The sequence below is a fragment of the Bombus affinis genome, chromosome 13 (genome assembly GCF_024516045.1).
Source record: "Bombus affinis isolate iyBomAffi1 chromosome 13, iyBomAffi1.2, whole genome shotgun sequence".
Lineage (NCBI taxonomy): Eukaryota > Metazoa > Arthropoda > Insecta > Hymenoptera > Apidae > Bombus > Bombus affinis.
Window position 1 is genome coordinate 7,252,870 of NC_066356.1, and position 16,272 is coordinate 7,269,141.

A 16,272-nucleotide genomic window follows, 5' to 3' on the forward strand; every position below is an offset into this window, starting at 1 on the left:
CCCTTGTGCACGCCGTATGGGAACCCATACGTGCACACGCAGGAACCTTGAACGACCACGCCGGAACGGCTATTCAGATTTAAATCGCGGCAAAAAGAATATGGATTCCCCTTGCTGCCCTACGAAACACAGTTTCACGGCTCAGCCACGATCACTGCAAGACAAGTATTTAGGGCAGATCGTTTTCTACAGGGGCACCTCGGTTTTTGCTCGTCTTTCGTATTATGCTTGTTACGTTCAGTGTGTGTGATAGGTAGACCGCGGATCTTCGTGCGTTTACAATGGTGCAAAAATACACACAATATGGAAAGATATGTAAAATATCGAAAGTATAATATACTCGTTATAATTTTTAATGGGCGAAACGAGTCCCTATCTTGAATCAATTTTTAAAAATTATATCCACAAAAGTATGAATATAATTCATGCTCGAGTCTAGTGATAGTCTTTTTTATTAAGTTGCGTTCTGTCAGTTATTAGGTTGTTGCATAAATTCTGTTCGTTTTTTCTTTTATGCAAGTATACAGACTTTTATGGAATTTTATGTTTCTGTGGGCAGAAGCAAAAAAAATATCGTATCACAGTAACAGCTGTTTAATGTAGCTATTCGTTAATTTTTGACAAATAATTTGTCCAAGGAAGTATTGATAAGAAGGCTGGATGCAAAGATAGTTCTAATAAAAAAGATACGTTCCTGAACAGAGAAAATGAAATATTAGTAATGACAAAGCTCTCAAGTTACTCGTTTAATTATCGTAATTAACCTTTGTCGTACGTCGATTTTGTGACTTTAGTGATTCACTGTTTCATTTTCACTTTGTCCCGAATTGTTCGAAGATTTCAGAAATGAATAAATATATCTTAGATTATGGTTGAATAATCTTTATTTTGGGAGAATAATTTTTATTTTATTATTGTTAATTATTATTATTATTAATTTTGATTGCTCACAGTGAAACATAAGGTGATTTAATTTCGAAATGACGACTTTATGACGATTTTATAGATATTTTTGAGAAAATCAATGATGTCAAGAACACACTCGAAGAAAAGAACAAGTTAGTTCGGAATTGTCATATCCGTTGTACGTTTTATTTGACTTGTCGCGCTTTTATATAATAACATCTGTTTACAGTAAATTAGATCTCTGGCTTATAAATAATATCGGTATCTCTGTCTTTTTGTCTCTCTGAATAATCTTTTCTCGCACGCATACATGATTCCTATTCACACGATTGCTATTCACACGATTCCTATTCACACAAAATTAAACTGTACATATGTAATAATATCCTCTTCTCTACAATTATTGTCCACGTACTATCTACACGTATATACAATCCATTTGTACAATAATCCGAATTAAAAAGCGTTTTATTATTCACAGTTGTACACAATAATGTCCCCTTTATCACCGAAAATATGAAAAATATAAATTGCCGATATCGGATTAATATTCGATCTCTCTAATTAATGTCAATCTCATAAACATTTCTTGTTTCTCTAAATCGTCCTCGTACAACAGAACACTAAATCGAATATTGAATCGTCTTTATATCTTCATCATTGTCAATTTCATCGAAACGATAATGAATAAATCGAGATAAATGTAAGTGAAAGAAAACAAAAATATGTAACTCACAGACACCATATGAACGTTCGGGTAGAAAAAGCACTTCGTCAAGAGCCTGGATTAACGTCGGACGCGTTTCTTTTCCACCGAAGAGACTGTTCATTCACCGACGACGTAATCGACCTAAGTAATCACTAGCCTTCCATCGGAAATTTTTATTCTCATTTCACCGAGCTTCCGTCCTTTTTTCGCCCTAGTAAGGCCTCCATACTGGTTTGGTCACGGCCGGCGAGGAGATCTTGGTCGGAGATGGGCTCCTCTTTGGCGACAACGACCGCGAGATCAGAGCTGTTGGCGCCTTGAGCTCGTTTTTCGTACTCTCGATGACCTTTTTCGATGGAATCCTTTCAGAAGGCGATGAAGATGCTGTGACAATGGACGTTGCTGGCGGCAAAGTGTTCAATCTGATTGGCACGAACGCACTGCGTATTTCTTCGGCTGCTGATTCGCTTCCGGACTCGCTCGGACTTTTCGGTGGCGTTCTAGACGGACTGTTTGGTATGGTCGCTGATACGGCCGTGCTGCTAGTTGTTTTTGGCGGCAGCGTCGCGTACTCTGTCGGATATTTTACGTGGTCGAACGGATAAGACGGTAAAACGGTGGGCGGGAAGGTTGGTGGAAACAGATCCGTTGTTGGCATCGGAATACTTCCTGAAGAAATGCGTAAAAAGAAAAGAGGTGATTAGTTATGATTTTTAGGGAAACTGGCATGGCGATTTAAGGAAGAAAGCCGGTGAGTGAGTGAATGAGATCGTGATTAGTCGCGATCTTCAGAGAAACTCAACTAATGATTAGTCGCGAGTTAAAGAAGAGAAAGGAGAAAGTTTTTTGATAAAGAGAATCAAGTCAGCGGAACCAAATTCATTGATGGTATGTCGGAATGATTTTTATAGAGACACAGAAAAGGAAAAGGTGAGGGCTAGTCGTGGTTTTTAAAGAGACAGAAATATATGAAATTTTAGAGGTACGAAGAATAGAATCGATAGTTGAAGAGGACCAAGTCGCTGAAAATAAATGCATCGATGGGATTGGAGCGGAGCCTGAGGAAAAATGAAAGATGAGAAAGGAAAAAGGCGACGATTAGTCGTGATTTTTAGAGAAGCTGATGTACTATGAAGAAGGAGAGGAGTTTGGTGGGTGAAGAGAACTAAGTCGTATTGTTATTGCGTGGATGCATGGGGGTCGAAGGGGTCCGTTGTGGGAAAAGGGAACCCACCCTCGGTCCAGCCACGAGTATGAATCATCGGCAGGCGTCGCGGACTCTGGCGAAATCGATAACACGAACTCGCTCTCGTCTGAACGCGTGTCCGCTTTCGAGGCTTTTTTTACTAGTCGGAGTCGGAGCGATTCTTTGGTTGTGTGCATTGTTGCCCTTTGATTGATTGCGACTCAGACGAGGATGAAGGGCTCTGATGGTAGCGATTAGAAACGTTCTGCGTGGCTAGTACTTTTCAGTACAAGATGATGATTCTTGAAGCGCATGCGTTTTGTGACGATCTATAGCATTTTGATGCGAAAGCTGATAAGAACTGTTTTACACCTGTTATTGATAAAAACATTTTTGTGCAATCTAATTTTTATCTGATCTATTTGAAGTGGCGATAATACCTTTGCATAAGGTTCGAAGAAGGAGAATTGCACTCGAAGAAGGAGAATTCGGTAGTAAGTTCTTGATGTTATCTCAAGAATTGACGAGTAATCGGTGAAAGATTCGAGAATACTGGGCGTGTAAGGATTGAGGAAATTATTATCGTGTTTGAATGTTGTTTAATGGAAATACTGACGAAAAACTGAGAAATATAAGCAGAAAGGCAATTATAAAATGAAAGCTCACCTTTGACGAACGCAGGATGGGGCAAATGCCACGCGTGTCCCAAATACGCAACATCTACCCAAGGATTCAGCAATCCAAGTCCGGGGAATCCATGGCCGTACTGATAATCTGCAAATATCCAAGAAACATATTCCTTAGCACGATCGAAGCTTTCGAAAATAAACTAAAGATGCGTGCCTTCGAGGCGATTCCTTCGACTCTATAAATAACCATTCAACGATCAAGGTTCCCCAAAACGCACGCTGTATCAGCTACGTTGTAACCTTGACGAACTTTTCTCCCTATCGATCCTGGTATTTAATTATATCCTACCTCGCGTTTCTTCAAAATCCTTCAGTGGACATATGGGATTTGGGAGAAAGGAAAAATCTGCAGGAGCTAACTCTTCTTTTATTATGTAGATATGAAAAGAACAAGAATCTATCTAATCCAACCTAGAAAAATTAATTAGAAATCCAATTGAAGAATATATAGGGAAGAAGAAATGTGAATTTTCCTACATATTTTAAAAGCTCATGCAAATTTAGAAAGATCGCGAATTCATGATTTTAATTACATTGCAAGAAGAAGGATATTTGGCCCGTTCTACTCAACACGCGATACGTAAGTGTATTTTCTATTTAACTATCTAAGTAATAGATACGAGCATTTTGATTAATAACACGGTATATATCTACAGCTTCAAACGTGAGATTTAAATCATTGCCGTTAATCCGAATCTGCATTTCTTTCGCATGTCGTTCTTTATATTCTGCACAGTATTTCAACAGATTCACGTGATCGATATGTTTCAATGAATCGAAGTAACTTGACCAACTTGAAAGGAACTTCCGTCGGTTTGTTTGCTTCAAACCTTTTCAATTCATCTAAATTGATCAATTTGAACATAGTTCAAATTAAGTTACTTGCTTCAAGCCGTTCGAATGTAATTATGTATCTCGACTAATCTGCACAAGATTTAAACCAAGTCGCTTACTTCAAGTCCCTCGAATTCAATTAACTTGGCTAATCTGAACGAGATTCAAGCAAAGTCCACTTGCATCAAGCTTTTTGACAAATCTTAACGAGTCTTACCGAACTGACAAAACGATGTGATGGCAGAGGTATAAAAAAAGAAGAAAGGAGTTTCGGAGGGATGGAGACCAGTCGAAATGTCGTAAAACTCAGATTAACGATGCTCTCCGGAGGCGAGTTAGCGATCTCTGTTTACAGGATCGGCGCGTTACGCTGGCTCGTTACGAGCCACATGCTACCGCCATATGCGGCGCGATAAACAAACGCATAAACGCGGTTCCTTTGCAGACAACGCGTCCACATCGTCGTTTCTCTACCTCCCGTGGCTTCGTCCGGCTCTTTTACCTCGACCTGCACGCCGCCTCCAATAAACACAGATCAACGGTACAGTAGTTAGCGTTCTACAAGCCAATCCAGACTCAAGCTTGTCTGGGGAAAATAAGCGAGGATGTTAAAAGGATGCCGACTGAGCCGCGATCATCGCGGCTTGAACCGATGCCAACCTCCGTTTGGTACACAGATACCATTTTCACGCGTTTGGCCGCGTATACGTGTGCGTGTGCGCGCGCGCACAGCCAACCTTATGCACGTGCACGTGCAAACGGGTCTGGTAGAGGCTGCGAGTCTCTGCGACCGCCGCGCGCGGCCCGCGGTTTGAGGTCCACCGGATTATTAAACGCCTACGAGGATCTCGACACCCGTTTGCGGGTTCTATACCGGCCACGCGATCGTCCTCCATGCGGAATCTTTCCTTTCACCTTCGTGAGTTGGATACTTTTCTTTTTTTTTTTTTTTTTTACATCCAGGATAACAGAAATCAAATTCATAAAAGAGATCTCTGGATTATTTGTGGAGAAACTTCCAGGAAAGGAAAAAAGGAGACTAAGGATTCTTTCAGGATATCGTAATACATACGGTTAATGCGTGGGATTGGCGAATCAAAGCTTGTGACCCGAAGTTTGAAAGAGAAGAGAAAGACGAAAAAATGCTTCGATAACGTTTATGTATAATGAACGAAATTAGAAAACCAAAGTCTCGAGTCAAAAAGACCAATGTCTTATAGCAAAGAAATTATTATGGCCAACTCATTGAACTCGATGGACGAGAAGTTGCAGGAAAGATGAAACAAATCCTCCGAAGATTTCATGTTCAATAAGGAAAATTAGAAAATCAAAGTATCGAATCAAAAACATCGGAGCTTGCATGAAAAAAAATCTTTGTTAAACATTTACGCAACCCTTAAATGAATGTTTGACAATTCTCTGACGATCTCGTATTTAACGAATTACACATTTAGAGAATTGAAGTTTTAAGTCGAAGAAATCAAAGTTGCGAACAAGAGAAATTGTTATGGCGAATTTATTCGGCCTTTAAGCGAGAGTTTGCGGGAAAAAGGGAAGGAAAACCTCTGAAGGTTCGAGTCTGGAATCGGAAAAGTATACAAAATGAAATAAGAAAAATAGACACCTTTAAGAATTTTGCATCTGGCAAAGATAATTAGAGTCGAAGAAATCGTAGTTTATGGAAAAAGAAAGTACGGTAGTGAGCTTACTCGATTTGGATCGTGGTTCCCTAGGCCCATCCACGGTGACTTTGATCGCCTTCGTATAGGTGGCGACTTGGAAGGGTACCGTGCTGATTTGTATCGTCAGCGAAAACGACTTTCCTGCAATTAGTCAAAAATTATTCGAGTATAGTTTTTTCCAGGTTCCAAAATGATATAATTTCTTCAAGAATATTTTTTTTGTACCCCAAAATAAACTAGAAGATTAAAATAGAGCTATAATCCATGGAACACTGACCTCTTCCGCTACGACCAACGAATCTCAGATCATTGAACTTGGCGACTTGGTTTTTCATGACAGCCGTGCAATTTCTCAATTCACCGCAGCAATTCTCATCGTTGCCAGCTCTGATAGTGACTAGAGTGCCGTCGCTGACCTCGTCGAGGGCAACGACCTTGAAAGCTACCGGTAGCGACTTATTCGACCTCCAGTGCGATGGCAACGCGCTGCAGAGGATGGCCGGACTTCCGGTCCTCACCAGATCTCCGTGGCAAGCCTGCAGTGTCTCATGAATAGCGTTGAAGTTGTCCATTCCTAACGGTCCCTCCGGCAAATGCATTTTTTACTGAAGTTGTAGACGCCGATGACGACAAAATACTCCAGAAAAGAAAGAGGTCATTAATGTTAAAATCCTCGATAACACCAAGTATCTCCTTAACACACTGTGTTCAAATCACTGTTATGTATCTCACTCGAGCACGATAATAGTCCATAAACAGCAAGGATTTAATAAAGAAGAGAATGTCTCTGTTGTTGTTACACGCAATTCAACTGATATTTTTAAAAAGTCCCTCGTAGAACGACATACACTTTGGATCGCAATTGAAGAAAAATGATACGACGGACCGAAGAAAAAGTTTGACACTAAACCGACGCGCACTCGATGCCGGCTGAGCGGATTCTAGTTTTTCGCGGCTGCAGCCGCAGCTATTTAGAGGGGATTTTTCTCCCCTCCAATTTTTCCGGAGCCCCACCCAGGCCAAGCGCGTCGACCAATGAGGACGGCGGTCGTGTTGTGGCCTCCGCGGCTCGCCGCCTTCGCCCCTAACCAGGCTTAGGGGGTGCCTTGCGAAAGGGGCTGCTAGCCTGCTGCCTCTCTTGCCAAGGGTAGCTTGTGCCTCCGCTCTTCCTTACCGTATTCATCGTCCCACTCTCATCACGCGTCCCTCTCTATCCTACCCTCTCTGCCTACCTGTCCCTTTCTCTCTTCCATCGGCACGTTCCGCTTTCTACTACCCGCTTCATCTTCCTTCTCTGTCACCCTCGTGGTACCAGTCTAGTGTACCCTTTTCTCTCTGCTTTCTCTCTCGGTTTTCTTGCTACCGTCTACCTTGGCCAGCCAACTCCTGCCACGCTTACGTGATGATGTGAATTTTCACGCGCACGTGTTCGTACCATCCCTTCATGCTCCTCCACGTTGCACGCGTTTCTTGACCTCGAGGATGACTATCGCGAAGGATGAAGAATTTCCTCAGGTGGTCGTTGTTGGTATGGTTCGATGAAATTGAATTATGTAGAATGTATGACGCTGTCAAAGGATATAAATCAGCTGTAAATATTACGGTTTGTAATAATACCCGAGACTCTTATTCAGTTAATCGGAAAACAGAATGGTAAAGGGTATAATGGTCCCGTCTCGTACATTTATTTTACAAGGCTTTAGTATTGAGGTTTTGATATCCAGGTCTTATTATCGATGCTTTTTTATCGGAATTTTACCGTTTATTTTAGTCTAGATGCAATAAAGATATGTAAAGCCGATTCATTCATGGTTTCGTGGTTACAACCACATAATCTTGGGATCAGCATGAGGACTGCGTTTTATGATTTGTTCAACAAATCTTGGACAACTTCATTAAGTATATCGGATTTTTATGATGGGTAGAATATTGTTTCTTATAATATTTGCACAAAATGAAAATCAACTGGTATACCCTTCTGGATTTTTCAACAATAAAACCAATCTCTTTGTCAACAAAAGAAACAATTATCTTGTTTAAATTTAATACATTTTCTTACAGTTATTAGTTTGACTGATCTCTTTTATTTACTGTTTCCCTTTTAAGATAATGTTTCCTACCCCGGGATATAATTTCGGTTAATCTGCACAAATACTTTATTTGTAAAAATACAATTCCATGGAAGAACCTGATAACCAATTTCAACATTCAATAATCAATTTCACATTACCAAAACAGTATTTTTAATCGGTCGTGGAATTAAATATGTATTCTAGCATCCTATTGAACATTACAAAAAATGATCCCACTAGTTGCTTCTTTATAAAGTTGCTTCGATTCGTCAGCCATTTTCAAGAAACTTATATTTGAATCCAATAAGTTGTTCGAAATTAAGCAGTTAATATAAATGAACTCGCTACGTTCTTCTCGTATATTCTTTGTATATGAAATCTATCGCTGCCCCTGCACATTGTTTTTATAACAAAAATAACAAAGAGAGAGATGAATTTCGAATAACGCTGCTACGTCATAAGATTTTTAATGAAAATGAACAAAATGAAATTGTCAGGAATTTTGTGCGACTTTTACACGGATGCATAGTTGCATGAGTAGTTCGCATAATTTACTGTTATAAGAATTGACAGCAAATGGACCTCAATATTTGGACAGGCATTCATGCAGGGTCCTTAAACGGATCGACGAATGCGTTAACGGAGCCCAGAGATAGGAGAAAGACGGAAAGGCGGTGGTTGTAAAAGATTTATTAGGGTGTTGAGGTTCATTTCACCGATTTTCGCGTCAAAGAGGCGCACCAATTTAGCCCTTTTGGCGGAAACTCGAAAAGGACAGGCCGTAAAGGACAGACGTTGGTTGTGCACGAAATTCGAATCGATCTTCACGGAATCCCGACTCTTTGACTTTCTGGGTCAGCGTGTCGTTCACGGAGGCTTTCCCGCGAGATTTACAACGAAATTGCACTCGCAGCCTCTTGCCACCCCTTTTTCGCCTCCGCACGCTGCACCAAAGAGGAAGAGTTTAACGAGGCCGGATTAAATTTCCGGATCGCGCGATTTCTCCGCCCGTCTCCTATCCTTCCCTCTTTTTATTTTCGATTTTCGGCTCTATCCTGTGATCCAGGGTGTTTGATAACCCCCTCCTCGATATACTCTATAGTGGATTAGGCAAAAGAATTTAATTTTGATTAAACTCAGAAAAGAATTTTCAGTTGAGGCTCGATGACCATGATTCTTTTAGAGCCTTTTTGGTATAATTGAACTAGTATTATTATCATAATTATCGGTATTTATAAATTCTCTTATATAATAGTAACGTTTCATGACAATAGCATACGTGACAAGTAGTTTTAATTTGCGAGTAATTTGATTATCCTGTATAAAATTGAAAAATTATAAAATGAAAGTTTAAAGCTAGTAATGCTGTTTGTTAATATCGTTAGGAAGGCTCAGATACAACATTTTTCAGAGTTCTGTATATAACGAAATGTCGATAATTTTAGAGCCGAAGACAGACGAACAGGGATTGAACGTTAAAGTTCAACGTTCTGTTTTAATGTTCCCTAAGAGTAGATAAAGCAGCAGTATCTATCAATGTGATCTTCGTACCATAAATTCCAGCCGAAAATCGATGTCTAGAATTATTACTTTCTATGGAAAAAGAGCGTACCCGTCGGTAGTTCCTCTGGCGAAACAGAGGCCACGATCCATAAAGGTCCAGTTTCGAAGCTTTTACAGTTGATCGTTACAACCGACTAGCTTCTCAAAGGTTTCTCCAGGAAATATCTAGGTAAAAGTGCGTGGAAAGGCTCTTTTCGATTTTCGCTGCTTTCACGTACTTACAGTCTGTCCTTGACCAACAAACAATTTTCTTACAGCTTTTACACCTACTAGTGGGGATTAGTACGAGATTAACCCCATTTTTTTTCACCCTCTCTTCAGTCGCGTCGTTTTTTCCTTCGCATCTGCGACGATTGAAAGGTTCGAAAGCTTACACCGATGGTTTCTATTTTCTCCTTGGTTTCCCAGATTTAGTCGGAACATTCGTGTATAAAAAATTGTTGCATCAATAATACATAAATACGTAGGTTCTTCATGAGAGTTGATTTCAAAAAAATATTTTGCGGCATTTTAAACTCTGTACTTGGACTTGTAAGGGTACGTCCTTTTCAGTATCAAGGCAGGTTGTCTCACAAACGAAATTACTAAGCCAGAAACCTCTATTTAGAATATGATTTATATATGGACATTTATAGTTGGACATTGGATTCGTATCCGAATGTTATATTTGTAGAAAATTTAAGTTTCATATGCGGAGACGATATCAATAACTCGGATGAATCAATAATATTTTGAATATTAACTTGGTGAGAAATTCATGGGAATATTCCATTCTAGGAAAAGAGTCCTTCTAACGGTAATACACTTAGAAACGTTATAAAATTTCAAAACGTAAATGTATATTAATAAAATCACGCATACGTGAGAGAGATTGTACACATAACGTAATAATAAATAAACTACGGACAAAACAATATCGCCGCTACGTGCAACCGCCGAACAAAGACGAATTTGAATTTTCCGACTCTCTTCCGACCAGTATAAATAAACTAAATAGTAAGGAAGTCAGTTATCAACGAGTTATCAGCGATCTTATTTTGTCTTAGCGAATCTGTTAGTACGAGCGGACATTATCTGTACTTATTTATTTAACATTTTAAATATGCTTGACGGTTTCAACAACGAGCAATCTCGTCTAATAAATCTCACGACCAACCGTCCTCTACACAAGTCCTCTACAAGATTAACGTTTCTCAATCGTAACGAGGACTTTGGTTTTCGACGATCGAATTGACACGGAATAGAATCTCTTACAAACAGAGAGAGTCGATATTTTGCCCTAATGCCACAGGCATTTCTCTCGTTACAAATTACTCTCTAGAAATTACTTATCTTTCATCCCCCAGAAACATTCGTTCAAAGTCGCGTTCCTAATACGTCGAAAAGAAGGCGCGGAGCTCTTCTTCGAACAATGCGTGTCTGCAAAAACCGGCGCATCGACAGCAACAGGAGTTGCAATTAATTAATAGTAGACAAAAAAGAGCTCCGGAGAAGAAAATACAACGATGCGAGAGGCATTTGGCGTAACGAGCCGGGCCGAGAGGACTAATTTCTTAAAACGCGCCAGCACGCGTTGGGCGTCCGTTTCCTCGCCAGTGACCAGCAAAAGGCAGCAGCCTTTTTTAATAAAGCCTAGTGCCTGGGCTTGGACAAAGACAATGACTTGCATGCATGGCATCAGGCGGCACCACGGTTAGACGAATATGGAAAAAAAAAGATAGGAGCATGAAAAGATGCACGGCCAATGCCGAAAGGGACGTCGTTTGATCTGCTCTTCGACGCCTCGTTTCACGTCCAATGAGTACCAGCATCCGTTATTCGGTCTATATATAGATATAGATATATATTTCATGAAGTAGTACTCGTAGTTTGATTAACTTGGAATCGCGTTGGATTGTACAAAGCGGCGTAGAAGAGAGTTAAAAGACTGGATTACGACTGTCACCAACCGGTTTGAATTTAAATGTTACTTTGAGCAGCGGCACACCGGTGCTGCCTCTGTTTTGTAGACATCTCTGTTTTCAACCGCGTGTGAAAACTTGGTTACACCGTGTGTTTTAATTCCTCGTGTTCCCTTGGCTAAAGCGACCGGCGTTGGGTTGTTAAGCTTCCTTTAAAGTTAAATTGTGCAGCTCACCACTTGTCAAGCTACTATCGTATTCAGCTACATTTCGCCAATTTTTATGCTTGAATTTATTATAAATCTAGGGATTCTGTAATTCATTCGATTCTGTTTCTCTGCTTGATCGGAGAATCCTGATCAAAAGAACATCGATTGATGGAAAGTTTACGAATGGTACCTTGTAAAAAAGAGTGGACGCTGAATGAAATTGTTACATTTTTATTTGGATCTTTTTGTACCGGTTTGATGTTAACTAATCTTAATGTACAGCCAGCAATTTTATGAGAATGCTGAAGTAGAAAACAGCAAGTTTCTGTTACTAACGCGAGGATAATAATTTAAAAATGAAGAAACTTATTGTTATTCTCACTTATTGTCGGATATCTCTCATCCATGAAAAATGTGAAATACACACAGATTATTATCGAATACCAACATCAATATTTAAATCCTATCTGCAGCTTGATAATATCCATTGAAACATAATTTTCAATTGACGCCATATAGCCCCAGGATAACGGCATAGTTAAAAAGTGAAAAGCACGGGGTATTTCAAACATTTTAACGTATCTTGAATGTAAAAAGATTCTAGATAAGACATTCTAACTATGATCTTAATCGAATCGTTGATAACCTGTTAGAATTGCAACCATGGGAGTGACTGTAAAAAATCAATAAAAACGAATAAAACATTTTCAATGATAAAAAGAGGAAACCAACCATCGCTGTTGAAAACGCAGTAAAAGAATTTCACGATCGCATCGTTCAAAATCTGGTGGAACTTGTTGCTTGTTCCCGATCGTGTGGGGGTGCAATTAAACGTATCGTCGCCCCTGGTTAGCGATATAAGGTGAATCGCGGAGTTTCGGATACAGGAAGAGAGAGAAAGGATTAGAAATGGAGAGAGACGGGGGTTGTGCGTTTTGACGTTGCTACAGCTTGGAGAACGATGCACGAAAAGGGGTGATGGCTTGTGGGGGAAGAGGCAAGCACACGGGGCACAGAAGTTAACACGGGAGCGTGCATTGTGTGTGGTGAGCGAGCCGGAAGCGTCGCCATACTGCGTATCGCCCCGTGTCGCTTTTGTTTCCGCTCTCGTTGCCCCGATCGTTTTCTGCCCTCACACATGCCACCCCTCGCCTCCACCCACTACGCCCCTTTTGTTTCACCCGCCTCGTCTCTTTCGCGAATCTCGCCCAGCCTGCAAAAGGGAAGAGGAGAGGAGAGAAGAGGTTGGTGTCGCTAAGTTTGTCGACCGATAAAGGGAGCTGGTGTGCCCTCGTCTCGCGTGCCACCCCTTTTCTTCATTCTGATTGCTTGCTTGTGGCGCGGAGACTCTTCCTAGACGGTGAGATTTCTGTTTAGGAAATTTTCATGATTTGGATATTATTCGGCTTTGGCGATAGTTTGGGAAAATTATTAAATATTCAATATTTTACCTTTGGGTTGTAATGTAAATACGTTCTTATATATACATATATTAGCTTATAAAATGTACGAAAATAGATCTTTGTGTTACAACCCTATATTTTAGAATTTTGTGATCTTCTTTCTAAGATATTCCTTAAAAGTCTTTTTTCCTATTTACGATATTACTTGAGTTACGATTTCTTTATGTTATATAATCATGCTAGATTCGAAAGTCAGCAAGTGTAAACTGTAATGTCGCGAAAGATGAAAAACGTTGCAATATTATACGATAGTAGATGGAAGAAAATTAAAAATTGGTACACTACGAGTATTAACAACTGTTGCACTAAATATTTGTTACCATATTGGTAACATCTATTTTCGAACATATCCTCTATCTATAATGCGCAGTATTATTATGTGTGTGTGTATATATAGATACATATATTGCATATTTATTAACTTGTGTCAAACTAAACATTATTCCGAATACGCGACCCATCTTCATCGAATCCATCGAAACCACAATTCCTACCGCGGCTGCCAAATTCCACAGTAAAGTGTTAAAATCGATGGGAGATCCATGGTGAATGAAGCTTGCGTGTCAAAAACTCGCGTCGCGTATGTACGACCCCGGGATTGATTAAATAATAAGGTAAAAGCCGCTATTACTATTCCCTGTATCGCGCTAAAACACCGTCCTTTGATACCCATTATTACCGTCTGGTTACCTGCCATTAATACCCGATATCGATGCCTATTAGCCAACGCACCTAATAACCTACAACCAAACTATAATGCTCTCAGCACGAGGCAGTTCAGATTCCAGTGTAGCCGTGCCACATTCTCGGACCAAATGCCAGTCTCGCTTCCCAATAAACGTGTCCCTGTAACGCCTCCACCTCTCCCTCCCCTCCCCCTCCCCCTCTTCCCCCTTATGAACCGACCGGCAACCCCCTCTCAACGCCGATCACCCCTCTGTCGTCCTTAATTCGAGTCAAGATTACAAATTGATTCCGTAGCAGTCTGTGTATGAATCAGGCGTCACGTGTTCGGGACGCACCCCTCGCTCGTCCACCCTCTCCTCCCTTCCCGCTTGCTGATGGTCGCGCACGGGGTGCACGCGCGTACACCTACACTAAATCTAAACCCGCCAGGGTACGGCGAGGGACGGGGCTTGTACCTACTACCCCGTTTCACACCCATATGTACAGCTTCGATTCAAAGTTCACTCCATCCGGATGTTTCTTTGGGGTTGCTTCCAAGTTTCGATGTAATAGTTTGGATACTGGTATCGGAGGTAGTTGTAGCAGAGTATGACGTTCAAGTAGGATCGGGTTAGATCTTTCTTAGAGGTTTGCACGAGGCGGTAAGTTTATCCGTGATTTGTTGAGAGTCTCTGGTGTTAGTATTGGTTATAACTAATGCTAACTGTTTGTATTTAGAGCGAAAAATTGGTGAGAATTAAAAATTGGGATTATACATGCAAAGCATCGGAATTATAATTTGGATATTGGAAGGTGGTTAGCTCGATTCGATTAGAGCTTCCTTAGGGGTTTGTATGTGATGGTAAGGTTATCAGTTATTTCCTTTTAGAGTGGAAGATTGTTTTAGAATCAGGATTGTGTACATATAGTTTCGGAATAGTAATTTTGGTATTGGTATCGTGGATGATTGGTCGTGATTTGTGCAAAGTTGGGTCGCAGCTCTTTCAAAGGTTCACACGTGGTGATACAATCGTCATTTTAAGAACGCAAGATTGATTTAAGATTAGGATTATAGTCTAGCAATAATAGTTGGAATATTCGGGGTAGTCAGCTATGATTTTCAGCAATTTGTATGGAGATGATAACTAAGATCTTCGAGTGTCCTTAGAATGGAAGATCGGTCCAGAATAAACTTCACAATAATTATATCCAATAGGTTAGGCTCCAAATTTCTACTTAACTTATCTTACTCGATCGACGAGTTAACATCTTCTTTTAATAAATTCCCCCTGCTTTTGCTTTCCACGTGCAAGTGAAAATTTCGATGGGTCAGCTCTCAGGAAGCGACGCGTGTTTTTGAGATCTCGATACGTGCGTGCATGTTCTATGATCGATGCCCCGAGCTATTATTACTTGCAGCCCCTTACGTAGCATTGTTACAAACCCCACACAGGCCTGGTCAAGGGACACGGGGCAAAACGGGAGAATGATGCGTGTGGAAAATCGGCGCTACGTGACAAATCGTAATTGAACAATTTTAGTTTGACACGCGTGATGATTGGACACCGTCGAACCTTGGATCACGACCATCGACGTTCACGAGCATTCGTTGTTTCTTAATAAAGCGACATCCGAGGCTATGCGATAGGTATCGTCTCTGTGGATGCCTGTTAATTGAAGGGGTGGTAATCCGTAATTGACGGAGGGTTGAGTTTCGATTAGCTCGAGGAAGGAATTTAGAGTCAAGATATTGAAAACCTTCGATTTCTACTTGTAACCTTATGCACATACGTACACATACATACATAATTGACTGTTATCTTTATTTCAATCTCAGTGTTTGTTAGTGGGAATATTGAGTTGCATGTAGACCCTCGTTCGTTAAGTATTGCATGAAACGAATAAAGGCGTAATTAATGGTAATAGAGAAATAGAATAATAGCGATATCTTTCGGAACGTCTCCGAATTTTCATAAAATTTTCTTTTTTAAATAATTCTTCCAATTCTTCAACCACCCAGTTGTATATTTAAAACTTACGCGGAGATCTTTGTAACTCAAGACGTCAAGCAATAAGGTTTTAATAACGATTTTATTGCAGCATCTTTTAACGTTTAATACGTATAATTGTACCAAATTTCTTTTTCCTTTAACGAAACATTTTGGGCGTTACATTCTTTAACTTGTCGAAGATATACAGTGGTCATATAAACGGTAAAATTACTTAGGAAGTTCTCATTTCCACATACTTACTAAAAAAAAATTCCTTCTTTTATCCTGTATCCTGTATCCTGATGTAGATATGTTATTTTTGCTGTAGGTGTATGTACATCCTAAGAAAAATTATAAGCAATATCATTAACGTCTACCCTCCGGCGCGCAGTTCTCAGCGT

At 40.2% G+C, this 16,272-nt stretch overlaps 1 protein-coding gene and 1 long non-coding RNA gene across 2 annotated transcripts in view; one reads left to right on the forward strand and one right to left on the reverse strand.

Moving 5' to 3' along the window:
• The window catches only part of LOC126922972 (uncharacterized), a 299,653-nt gene that overhangs the window by 59,703 nt on the left and 223,678 nt on the right, over nt 1–16,272 (forward strand). The gene's annotated exons all lie outside the window — the stretch shown is intronic.
• On the reverse strand, nt 1,064–6,961 carry LOC126922935 (segmentation protein Runt-like). The gene is made up of 4 exons (XM_050735906.1): nt 6,284–6,961; nt 6,034–6,147; nt 3,468–3,575; nt 1,064–2,284 (listed from the first exon to the last, which is right to left on the reverse strand). Exons 1-4 carry the CDS (start codon nt 6,603–6,605, stop codon nt 1,827–1,829), a joined length of 1,002 nt encoding a protein of 333 aa, XP_050591863.1. The 5' UTR covers nt 6,606–6,961; the 3' UTR covers nt 1,064–1,826.